The following is a 13,737-nucleotide window of genomic DNA, read 5'->3' as shown; positions in this document are numbered from 1 at the left end:
GAAACTTGCTGAAATGCAGGGTCTAAATACCAAACTTGAGAAAAATGTAAAACGATTCAAAAGTCAGATTGAGGTTTCTTTTTGGGGATAAACTCTTGACTAGGCTTGTAAGAGCCCCAAGGCAATTAGCCTAGTAACCTCCTATGATCCTATGATCAGTATTTGAACATATTTTGAAAAAGTTGCTGCCTTATTTATTAATTTTCAGTGGAATTTTTGCATAAATGGAAGATAAATGTCTACTAAGATCAGTTTGGTTGTGACTTGGGCAATGCCCTGGTAATTATACACTGTAATACATAATCCAGAGAACAATTCTTCAGCAAGTGCACATACCCACTTGATCTACTGTGAACATCAATGAACTGCACCCTTGTATTTAGTGTTAAAATACTTTATTCATGGAAAGGAAATGAAGAGCAAGCTGCTTTCATGAAATGCAGTAACTGTCATTTCCGTGTATGTTAATATATATTACATACTTTCTGAATTGTAACATTTTCTTTTGAAATAACACTAAATAGGATTCATAGTGCAAACACCAAATCTGGGTAGACATAAAAGAAGGGAACCCATGAACACCACAAGTAAATATTTTTTGTGCTTTCTTTCCTTTATTTTAAATAGTAGAACTTCATCAGATAAAATCTTCTCATGTCATTTCCCTTTTATACCATAGACAACCTTTCAATACACTGTGTAAAAACACATTAGTCAAGCTAATTAAAACTCAAAGTGCCCATATAATTAGGAGGTTTTTTTTAACCCTAGCCTAGAGGTCAATAAAAAACTTTAATAAATGTAAGTTGAAACTTATAAAAAAACACCATTTCATTTTTGTAATAAATAATGTCATGAAGTATAAAATATAAGAAGTTGAAAGTATATAATACAAAAATTTTTTATACAATAAAAAATTTTTATATAATATTTTTTGTATAATTTTTTGGATTACCTTCTAAATCGCTAATCCCAGAACATCGATGTTCAGAATGTCAAGACAACAATACCAAAGACTGACAATCATGAATGGCTGATGTTTCCCAGGTTAAGTAAACACTTGTCCAATACCTAATGTAAATGCACTGACCTATATAACAACAACCTAGGTGGGGGGCCACGCCCCTCACCCCCCAGCTATATATATATATATATATATATATATATATATATATATATACACCAATGCTGGGATTTCACAAGAGTGGGGAAAAGGACATATTTCCACATGCTGGGCAAGTGTTTACTTGCCCTGGGTAACATTGGCTATTTGTGATTGCTGTTGGTACCATTGTCTCAACATTCTGAATTTCGGTGTTCTAGGATTCATGATTTAGAAGGGGATCCAATTCTTTCATACTATTTTTTATAATATAACTACCAAACTCTGGACCAGTGAACTGGAAGCAATTCCCAATATAATTCATTTTCAAGGAAAATAGTTTACACTTTTAATTGAATTTTAGTATATTTTTAAACCTCTTGATCTGTCAAATGATATTTGCCTTAAGTGTTACTAAGCTACTAATTGATATTCTATTATCCCATGGGGTTGTATAGCATTTAACAAAATCAGCCAATGTGTCTCTCTCTCTCTCTGTATTCAAGAAATACAGACCAATTACCCCCTCTGTCATTAACCACAATTTTTTCCAAGATACAAAATACAATTTTTTTGAACTCCAGACAGGATGTAGAGTGCCTGTAAAGTGCATTTGTACTTTCTTTTTTCGGAATGGCATACATTCTTTTTCTGAGAGAATCATTCAGTCTTCCCTATATAAAAGGTAGTACATGTTGAACAACTAGTGACATATATTGCTCCTTTGGTATTGCCATCAAAATTGCCCTGTATAGGAAAGACCCTTTGGTAGGAAATTTATACAGTTTTAAGCCTTTCAGTACTCTTTGTACCCTGATATAATTACATTGAGTTTCCAAAGTAGACCCACATATATATATATATATATATATATATAGATATATATATATATATATTGTGATGCCCGTGCACTGGCCCAGCAATCAATGAGCCTCAATCCTCACCATTAACACCAGATAGGGGAGGATAACAAATACACACATAGTAAAGTACAATTTCCCTTAAGAGCACACAGGGATCACAGTCAGTCTGGGTCTGGTTTCTCCTTTCTTTCCAGATCCCTAATATGACTCCCCACTGCCACAGCTACAGGGTCCAGATTTCAGCCTAGTGGTCAAGCTAAAACCTCCAGCACCCTTTCTGTCTAACCAGTGCTTCATGTCCCTGCCCAAGCAGCTGACACACACACACACTTTAGGATATGAGTTATATGCAAACACACAGACACTCCTAGGGAAGGCTGGAACAGGTTCTCCAGCTATGCCCCTTCTGTCCAGGCTATAAGGTAGTAATTGCCACCACCAACCATGCATATCAGCTATTAATAAAACCCTTATCAAAAGGTGTCCAATTATTACTGTGCAATATTATTATCCAACTGGTAAGTGCGACTGAATAGCAAGGCTTATTTGGGGTGGCTTGGACAGTATTGCTATATACATGCAATGTCCTCTAGAGAATAAATTATCTCTACACACAACAGCCACAGTTGAAAGGTTTAAAAATATTTACTAATACATAACAAAAACACAAGATGATACTTCTTAGTACACATTGCTAGTCAAGAGTTCAGAGATTACAGGAAAATGCTTAAAATAATGCAGTACAACAGTTCTGGCATCAATACAGAAAAACAATTAGTCTAATATTCTTATTTCCTAGCTATATCTAAGAGAAAACACAGTTCTAAAATAAACGTACATATAGAGCAAAGCAGTGCTGGTGATGCTGGATGTTCTGAAGACAAATGCCAAAATGCCTTGAGTCTCTCTGTCCTTAAATTGATAACACAGTACTACTGACTCATTTCAGATTACATAATTTCTCTCTGGCTCTCAGGCTAACAGAAACCCAGAGTGTAACAGCCCTTTTCATCTTGCACCTGGTCAGGAAGCTACAGCAATAAAAGACATTATACATGCAAATTCTAGCATTTAACTCTGGTCTCAAAACAATAGCAAGAATTCCTTCATCCAGACATCGTGGTTCCGAGTTTGAGATCAAAGAATTATACAGAGCTTGACTTAGCTTTCCTCCAGCAGAGTGCAATGTGGTTACATTTTTGAAGTTCAACATTTAACAAAGAGAACAAGCATGTGGCTTACATTAATATTTACAAATGACAGAATTATCTACAAAATCCTATCTAGCTAGGCTGACACCCTTCACATATCTTCACATATCTCCCCCACGGACAACTCAAGCTAGTTTTTCAAGTGACCCTTGAGAAATGTTGCTTGAGAGGGTTAGGTCTATCTAAGAATACCTTACTCCATTCCCAGTCTTGACAGCCCATCTGCATTGGCATTGCTAATCCCACTGCCATACTGCACTGACATATCATATGCTTGCAACCCTAGGCTCCATTTTAGCATCTTGGTATTTTGCTGGCTGGCTCTGTTTAACTATGTTAGGGGACTGTGGTCTGTAACTACAGTGAATTTTCCTCCATACAGATAAGGCTGAAGTTTCTGCAGTGCCCACACTATGGCTAGACATTGCTTTTCTACAGCTGCATAGCATTTCTCCCTGGGTTGGAGCCTACAACTGAGATAAACCACTGGGTGCTCTTCTCCCTCTGAAGAAATCTGGCTAAGTACAGCCCTCACCCCATGGTTCAAAGCATCCACCTGCACAACAAGCTCTTTGTTGTAATCTGGACTGGCTAACACAGGGGGTCCTCCAAAGCTTCCTTAAGCTCCTTGAATGCCTGCTCACATGCTGGGGTCCACACTACCTTATCTGGCCTGTTCTTCCTTGTCAGGTCTATGAGGGGAGCATCTATGGTACTATAACTGGGGATGAACTTTCTGTAGTACCCTGCTGTCCCTAAGAATGCCCTCACCTGCTTTTTGGTAAAAGGTGCAGGTCATGCCTGAATGGCTTCCACTTTAGCAGGTTCTGGCCTGATCTTATAACTCCCCAGTCTATGACCCAGGTAGGAGACCTCTGCCATACCCACCTGACATTTGCTGGGCTTAATGGTCAACCCTGCCCTCTGTAGTCTGCCCAGCACCTCCCTGACATGTTGAAGGTGCTCTTGCCAGGAATAGCAGTAGATGGCAATATCCTCTATGTAAGCAATGGCAAACCCTCCTGGTCCTGCTAGGATATGATCTACCAGCCTCTGGAAAGTTGCTAGGGCATTTTTCATCCTAATGTTCATCTTTGTGAGCTCATACAAGCCAAAAGGTGTCACAAAGGCTGACTTCTCTCTAGCATTGGGAGTGAAGGGCACCTGCCAGTAACCCTTGGTAAGATCAATAGTTGTAAGATACTTAGCCCCACCCAGCTGGTCTACAGCCTCATCTGTCCTAGGCATGGGATAAGCATCGGACTCTGTGTGACTACTTAATTTCCTGTAGTCCACACAGAACCTGGTGCTGCCATCCTTCTTTGGCACCAGCACCACTGGGGAGCCCAGGGACTGTTGGAGTCTTGAATTACCCCTAGTTCCAACATCTCACATATATCCTCCCTCAGAGTCTGTTTGACTCTCTCAGGAACCCTATAAGGGGCCAGCCTAACAGGCCCTTGGGGTCCTGTAATCCATCTGGTGTTGCACCAGGTGGATGCAGCCTGGTTTTCCAGTGAACATGTCCACAAACTCTTGTAACACTGCTCGTGTTTCTCAAACTTGGGTAGGAGATAGCTGCTGGGACATTGCTACCCCTTCCACTGAGGTGTCAGTCCAAGCCTCACTGAGAAGATCAGTCACCAGATCTCCCTCAGACTCCTCCTGTAATCTACTGCAAATACTTAGCACAAGGGCCTCCCTATCATGGTAAGGTTTCATTTATGTTAACATGGTACAATTTGTGCTCCTGCCTCCTGCCTAGCAGTTTCACCATGTAGTTAACATCACTTACCTTTCTTAACACCTTGTAGGGTCCCACCCAAGCTGTTTGCAGCTTGTTGTGCCTAACAGGAATGAGATCCATTGCCTGCTGCCTTACAGCATACTCTCTAGCTCGGGCATTCCTGTCATACCATACTTTTTTCTGTTGTTGGGCTTCTGCCACTTTTTCCTGGGCCAAGCTCATGAGTTCCCCGAGCCTTGTCCTGAGGTTTAGGACATATGCCACAACAAACTCCTTGTGAGATTCACACTCACCTTCCCACTCATCACAAATTAAATCTAGAGGTCCCCTCACCCTATACCCATACAGCAACTCAAAGGGTGAAAAACCTGTGAATTCCTGGGGAACCTCTTTGTAAGCAAACAACAGATGGGGCAAATATTTGTCCCACTCCCTCTTAAACTGGTCTGCAAATGCCTGTAGCATGGACTTGATTGTTGAGTTTAACCTCTCAACCAGACCAATAGTCTGGGGATGGTAGGGGTGGTCTTCAGGTGCTTCACCCCACAGTATTTCCACAAACAAGCCAGCAGGTCTGACATGAAACTGACACCTCTGTCAGTCAGTATTTCTTCTGGGAAACCTACCCTGCTGAAATCTCTAGCAAAGCATTTTCCACCTTTTCTGCCTCAATAGAGGACAAAGCCACTGCCTCAGGGTATCTTGTAGCATAATCTACTACCACTAGGATGTACTTTATCCCTGTGGAACTTGGGGTACTCAGAGGCCCCACAATATCCATAGCTACCCTCTGAAATGTCTTCTCTATCACAGGCAAAGGCATCAAAGGAGCTCTTACCTTGTCTCTTGCTGTGCCTACCTTTTGGCAATGCTCACAGGTCCTGCAGTATCTTGTTACATCTCTGGAAATTCCAGGCCAATAAAAGTTCTGCATAATACATCTCTTTGTACGTTTTATGCCCATAAGACCTGCTAAGGGAATATCATGGGCTATGGCTAGACGGGAAAGATGGTTGGCTCTAGGTACTACCAACTGCTGTATTCTCTCACCTTCTATCCCTCCCTCAGGGGTCCACTCTCTATACAGTAACCCTTTGTCCCAGTATACATATTCCCCCTTCCCTTGAGAATCAGGTGCCTCACTAGCTACCTCCCTCAGGCCTTGCAATGTAGGATCTGAGCGCTGAACCTGTCTCAACTCTCTCTTTGTAACCCATCCCAGCTCCCCTTTCACAGGAAGTCTGGCATTCTCTGACTGTGGTGCCTGATTGTCAGCCTGGGTACAACTAGTCACCTCTACCTTTGCAGTCACTCTGTCCAAGGGAACATCAGTACCCACAAGCAACTGTGGCTCACCTTCAGTCTCACTGCTACAGAGTAACTCCCTCCCTGAAGTAACCACCTCACGAGTCTTGGCAGCAAGTATGCAGTCTGTCTCGGTCTCCCCCAGACTACCAGACCTGCATGCTTGTCTCAAAGCCTGACTGCATGTATCTACATTAACACACAGTACTGCCTCATCAAAATCCTTTCCTATCAGAACATCTGCAGGATGGCAGTTCAGTACCCCTGTTGTCTCAAGACAACTTACTATTGGCATTTTGTCTTTCCCACTTACTGGGTCTCTCACCTTTTGTTCCCAACCTTGCCTCCATGGACATCTGTATGACATATGGCCCCACTGGCTGCATTCAAAACATTTAACCCTAGGTCTTGGATGTGTACCTGGTCTAGTGGCTTCCCCTGCTACTGGCAGATTCTGTTGGGGCAGTCTGGGCTGCCCACCATGGGATCCTTTAGATCCATGAACAGTACTCGGGGTCCCTTTCCTGTGCAGGGATGCCCTGCTTGCTAGGTATATGTCTCCCTTTTTCCCCAACTCATCTGAAGTAGCACATTGTCTATCAGCTAACCAGATTCTCATGTCCTCAAGCAAAGTACTAAGGGCTTGTTCCCTCACCAAAAGGTCTGCCAGCCCCTCGAAAGTGGTGCCTGACATCCACTCACCCACCTATGTAAATAAGTGCTCAGTTCAGCAACATATTCACACAGACTTTCATCTGCCTTGTGTCTATGCTCACAAAACTTTTTCCTGTAAGTTTCAGGTGTTAGCTTAAAAAATTCTAACAAGCAATTCTTAACAGCAGTATAATTAAACCAGTTAACATCAGACATTTTGGACAAAACAGTTACAGCTTTACCATGTAGTAAGGGTGTCAGGAACTGTACCCAGAGACTTTGGTCAACATAATACTGTTTACATGCCCTCTCAAACATATGAATGAAACTATCAATATTATCTTCCTCTGTAAACTGCAGAAGAAATTTACTGACCTTTTGTGCTTCTGGGGTCCAGTTACTCCCTTCCCCATTACCTCCATGACTCTGGCGAAGAGTCAGCATCTCCTTTTCATGCTGCATTTGCCTTTCCTTCTCCTGAGCTTCCAGGCATAGCAGTTTCTCATTCTCCTCAGCCTGTAGACATCTGAGTCTGTCTGCTGCTTCTGTTTCCAAACTCCTGGCCTCCAACTCAAGTCTCTTTAGCTCCAGATGGATTTTTAATTCCTCTGCAGAAAGTTTGAGCTGTCCATTCTCTGAGTGTTGTACATCTCCATGGCCAGTTTGATCGTCCTTCTGGTTGCTGTTTTCTGATGCAGCTGTGACCAAAGCTGCAATCATGTCTGCCTTAGTCAGGTTTCCATGCACCAGTCCCCTAGCCTGGCAAATCTCAGCCAGCTGGCTCTCCTTGTCAGCTTATTGTACTCCTCTGCTGACATGCTTGCCTACTCTCCCTGACTAACAAAGCTAACAAAAGAAATAAAACAATTGTGATCTGAACTCTGAGTATTCACTGCATGGCTGATTTAGAGTGCAAAAACACCTTCAGTGATCACTGTATACAAGCTAAATGAATTTACTATCCACACCACTACAAGCCAATTAGTATGTGCCAACAAATTAATATGTGGTGTGGATATCCCACCACTGCCAAACAATTAATATGGCTATGCCCGTGCATGAGCCCAGCAATCAAGGAGCCTCAATCCCACCACTGCCACCAATTAATATGTGAAGCCTGTGCACTGGCCCAGCAATCAATGAGACTCAATCCTCACCACCAGTGAGGGGCTTCCACATAAGGGAAGATAACAAATACCCAAACAGTAAAGTACAATTTCCCTTAAGAGCACACAGAGATCACAGTCAGTCTGGGGCTGGTTTCTCCCTTTCTCTCCAGATCCCAAATAAGACTCCCCACTGGCACAGTTATAGGGTCCAGATCTCAGCCTAGTGGTCAAGCTAAAACCTCCAGGACCCTCTCTGACCAAGCAATGCTTTGTGTCCCTGCCCAAATAGCTGACACCCACACACTTTAGGATACGAGTTATATACAAACACACAGACATTCCTGGGGAAGGCTGGCACAGGTTCTCCAGCTATACCCCTTCTGTCCAAGCTATAAGGTTGTAATCACCACCATCAGCTACTAATAAGGCCCTTATCAAAGGGTGTCCAATTATTACTGTGCAATATTATTATCCAACTGGTAAGTGTGACTGAAGAGCAAGGCTTATTTTGTGTGGCTTGGACAGTATCACTATATACATGCAATGTACTCTAGAGCTTAAATTATCTCTAGACAAAACAGCCAAAGTTGAAAGGTTTAAAAATATGTAATAATAAATAATAAAAATACAAGACAATACTTCTTTTTACACAGTGCTAGTCAAGAGTTCAGAGATCACAGGAGAATGCTTAAAATAATACAGTAGAATAGTTCTGGCATCAATACAGAAAAACAATTAGTCTAATCTTCCTATTTCCTAGCTATATCTAAGAGAAAACACAGTTCTAAAATAAACTTACATATAGAGCAAAGTAGTGCTGGTGTTGTTGGATGTTTTGAAGACAAATGCCAAAATGCCCTCAGTCTCTTTGTCCTTAAATTGATAACACAGTACTACTGACTCATTTCAAATTATATAATTTCTCTCTGGTTCCCAAGCTAACAGAAACCCAGAGTGTAACAGCGATTTTGATCTTAAACCTAGTCAGGAAGCTACAGGAAAAATAAATCATTATACATGCAAATTCTAGCAATTAACTCTGGTCTCAAAACAATAGCAAGAATTCCTTCATCCAGACATCTCGACTTCCGTGTTTGAGATCAAAGAATTATACAATGCTTGACTTATCAGCTTTCTTCCAGCAGAGTGCAATGTGATTACATTTTTGAAGTTCAACATTTAACAAAGAAAACAAGGATGTGGCTTACATTAATATTTACAAATGACAGAATTATCTACAAAATCCTATCTAGCTAGGCTGGCAGCCTTCACCTTTCTTCACATATATACATATATTTATACATGTAGATTCACAGATAGGTACTAGGCAATCTGTCTGCTGATAATTTCAAGCCTAGCCAAAATCTGTTTTTAAATGTTTTCTGTATATGAATGTGTCCAAGTTGCAGGAGTAGCCCAAGTTCAGGCATATTTTTTTAGTAAGACTCCTGTCACTGAACAGAGACACATTAATATGGTCCAAGTTACAAGGTACTATGGGGCAGCAAAGGCTATAACCAGAATGTAAAAGCCATGGTAAGAGATGTGCAGACCATCCTTAGCAAAGAAGGAAGGCTTGCCAGCCATCTCACCTCAAGATGACACTTACCAGATCCCATTGGAATTACACCAACTACAAAGCCAAGTATTAAAGCCAGTTATTTTGACTTTTAATCTTGGCATCATTCTGGGTGATGGCAAAATACCAGTCAAGATCATTGTCTTTCCCTGCCTCAGACACATGCATAGCAAGCTCAATCACATACTTCTGCATGCATATATTTGTGTGTGTGTGTGTATGTGTGTGTGCACATACACACACACACACACACACACACATATATATATATATATATATATATATATATATACATATATATATACATATATATAAATATACACATATATATATACATATATATATACATATATATATATATATATATATATATACATATACACATACATATATATATATATATATATATATATATATATATATATATATATATATTTTTTTCTCAAACACAAACATGCATGCAGGCTGACACACACACACACACACACACACACACACACACACACACACACACACACACACACACACACACACACACACACTGTTTAGAATTTGTTCTACTTAAAGTTGAATTTACCATAAAGCTTACTACTTGTTTTTAGAAGTGAAAGAATTCTGTGAATGCAACATTAAGTTGTTGTGTCTTACCTCTTCTTCTTCCCAGTCAATTAGATCCCAGTCATAAGTGAGTACAGCTCTTCTCCTTTTCCAAAACTCTAAGAATACAGTTGCTGGAAAAAAATAAATAATATGGATGAACAGTAAAGAGGCATTCAACAAACAAATTAATTTACCATCATATTTTACACTCCCTTGGAGCTTACCCCACCCTACAACAGCAATCTCGAGCCCCAATCATTGCAGCTAGCTGTGTTAAGTATGCCTCCACATGCACATTTCTAGAGATTGTGGGAGTATATCACAGCAGTAAATACTTGATCACATTAATTTAATGTTTAATGTTAAATAGGCTCCATCTAGCATCCAAGAACATACATTCTATTACTTTTGCAAAGGTATGCAGGATACAGTGATTCATTTCTGGCAAATCCATAGTACCGTTTTAAATAGCTTTCCTGCTCTTAAGGATAACTTTTTGACATACATGTCAAATATTCATTACTGGAATGATAACTTGCTTTTCCTTATGACAGAGCAATTGTACTTACTCATGTTTATTTAAATTTAAATTTAAATTTTAATGCTAAAAGGTGCCTTCAGACTTCAAACAGCTTACAAATGTATTATTTTTTCAAACATTTATAGGTTACAATTATCCCTTTTCAGCCCATACCTAGCAATGCTGTAAGTAGCTTCCATTCCTGAGGTGAATTTATTTGACATCCATGTCTTGAACTTACAACGAGTTAGTTATGAACAGAGACTAGATTATAATCCCTTCGTGTTAATTGGGGTGCTGCAATTATGCTTTAAATCTCGTTGGTTAAGCAACCCTCACCATTGTTAATGCTCTAGTCTTACCGCAGATCAATAACAATGGTCTGTGTCCACCACAGAAAGAGAATATCAATGGGAAGCCATTAAACACCGCATTCAGACATTTTTAAATACTTCATTAAGATTTTTTCAGCCTGTTAATATCTTTTCAGTGAAGTCTGAATTAAATGTTTAACAGATTCCTACCACTCTGCTGTGGTGACCCCCATCTGTGTGGCAACAGTAAGTGTGTGACAGCTTTCAAAGCTTTAAAGCACTTAGCACCCCTACAGTTTTCATTTAACTGTTATGGCACAGCTTAAGATCCATCTTCACACACCACAAAAAATTATGATCAGGGCTCTCCATTCATAAACTTGGCTGGTATGTGTTGTTGATATGGATGTCAATATTCACCTCTCCAGCTTCACTTTTAAGGTAAATGTCTTGACATCCACCTCTTGCACACATTATAGTAGGACACCCAATCATAATCATCAATACAATAAATGTTTGCAGGAACATTAGGTTTGACTTATTGTACAAAAATTATTCCTATAGACAAAACAAATAATTACAAAAGCAGGAAGCATTGTGTTTATTTTTGACAGTATTTAATTAAGGTGGGCTCAGAAAGGCTCAGTGGTTACTGCACCTGTCTCACACTACTTGAGTCTCCAGTTAACTTTTTGGCTAGAGTGCCTTCTGTGCAGAATTTGCACACCATCCTCTGTATACACGTCCTTCACTGGAGTCCCCAGCTACCTTCCAAATATATGCTACTGGCAGGCCTCCCAAAATATCCAGTGCTACATGTGCATACAAATCCTGCAACAGACTGATTCCTTGTCCAGGATTAGATTCCCTGTTTTGGGCTCAGTGAGTATTGGGATATATTCTTGTTGCCAGAAACCCTGAAGTGGATTATTTGGTAACATGCTGAATGAGAGTTGTCTTTATTTAAACATTTATTTAGATAATGTTGGCATTCTTCATGTCAGAAGCTAATAAACAGCCATTTAGATCACCAGATCTAGTCCTGAGCTATTTTACTTACTTATCTGAAAATCTTAGCTATAGTTATTGAAGATATTAACTCTTACAATTATCTGATATTTTGATATGCTTCAAATAAGTTGTATTTTTTCACTGCTACCTTTTTTTTTCTTACTGTGTATGAGTACATTTTCAAACATTTTGTATATATTACCTTACTCTATTACTAGTAAGTTCTTTGGGCTAAGGTTATGTGCACATATTCTATATTATTTTATTTTTGACATTTGTAATGTTTGTCATTTTAATTGTTGGAGCTTTTCTCATCGGGCCTCCACTGAAAAAGGGCTGATTATTTTCAGCCCAGTGGATAATCCTGGTAAACAAATGTAAAATAAATAAATAAAAATGAAGTATGGAACACTTCAATTTTTAAGGACATGATGCAAATATTGATATAATTTAATTACAATTTGCCAGCAGATGCTATGTTACTTGTTAAAAACAGCTTGAAAGTTTTGATTGATCTCTGGATTTCATAATGCCCTCATATAAACATTATTATATACTTAACAAAAATATATTTTTGTGATGCTGATAAATGTTGCTCATCATATGAGACTTATTACAAGTGATAGATCAGGGGTGGTTCTCTGTGATTTGTAAGGTAAATGGTTGCCGAGTTAGGCATTGATTTTATTGAAATAAACCTTAGCAAGTCTCTGTCAGTTTGTTGCATTACTGCAGTAGTAGCCTAGAACCGGATTATTTCAATCAATAAAATACATCACACTTATTTTGTTAAGTCATAATCCCTTATGAATTGTCTTTTTTATTGTTCCCGGGAGGTTGCTCAGATTTCATGGGGAAAATAAAGCATTAGATACTGGGCCACAATGAGTCCGACATCTTGGAGAGTAGAAGAGGTAAGATAATGTGCTGCATGCATCCAGCCTAATACTGTCTCTCAGGATTCTGACTAACTTCAAAAATGACCAGGCCTTCACAGGTCAACAAACACACTATGTATATAATGGTCATCTGCCTGCCAGTGTCAGAAGAGATACTGTCACACTCATTAATTCTCCACCTACAAATAAGTTAATCAGCTTAATTAGATTGCCATGTTTCTAAATAAAGACTAAGGTTTTTCTGCAACTACGTCATAGCTAACAAATGTTTAAGAATTTGGGAATTATTAAGTCATGCAATGCACTCTCAAGTCAATTTTCCTTTCCACCAGATGAAGAAAGATTACTAGATTTTTGGTAACTAGTATAAAATCTTAGCAGTACTGCCCTATCAATGAAAAAACTGAAGCAAAGTGAAACTCTGGTCACAGAATGTACTGGATGCATATCATTTATTTTCTAGTACTGGAAGAAAAGTCAAAGTAAACTTTATTGTCATTTAGAACTACACATTTAGCCTAAACAAAATTGTGTGTATCAGCTCAATTCTTGAGGTTACAAAGGAAAGGGAAACAACAAACAAAGGAAAGGGAAACAACACATACAAGTAGAGGAATAAACATAACTAATAAATACAATACTACTCCAAATACACGCAAGAATGAGCAGACATTTACCAACACTCATACACAAAAAGAATACCCTCCTCTAAGTTAAATTAACTACCCTTTTTAAAGTAAAACGAAAGACACTACATATTGAAATGCCAAAGTTATTTGTCTAATATTGCACTTAAGTGAGTTAAATAATACTGACTATGGAT

General features: G+C 39.3%; 1 protein-coding gene across 1 annotated transcript in view; it reads right to left on the bottom strand.

The window, feature by feature from the left end:
* The window catches only part of ANO3 (anoctamin 3), a 3,574,693-nt gene that overhangs the window by 466,144 nt on the left and 3,094,812 nt on the right, over positions 1 to 13,737 (bottom strand). Inside the window, exon 15 of the mRNA XM_044059352.1 lies at positions 10,219 to 10,301. Within this exon, the coding sequence (XP_043915287.1) occupies positions 10,219 to 10,301 (83 nt within the window). The remainder of the gene's footprint in view (positions 1 to 10,218; positions 10,302 to 13,737) is intronic.

Source organism: Protopterus annectens, chromosome 17.part0, assembly GCF_019279795.1.
Source record: "Protopterus annectens isolate FY-2018-M chromosome 17.part0, PAN1.0, whole genome shotgun sequence".
In the NCBI taxonomy this organism is placed as follows: domain Eukaryota; kingdom Metazoa; phylum Chordata; order Ceratodontiformes; family Protopteridae; genus Protopterus; species Protopterus annectens.
The sequence above is the reverse complement of the archived record's forward strand: the minus strand, read 5'-3'. Positions and strand labels throughout refer to the sequence as shown.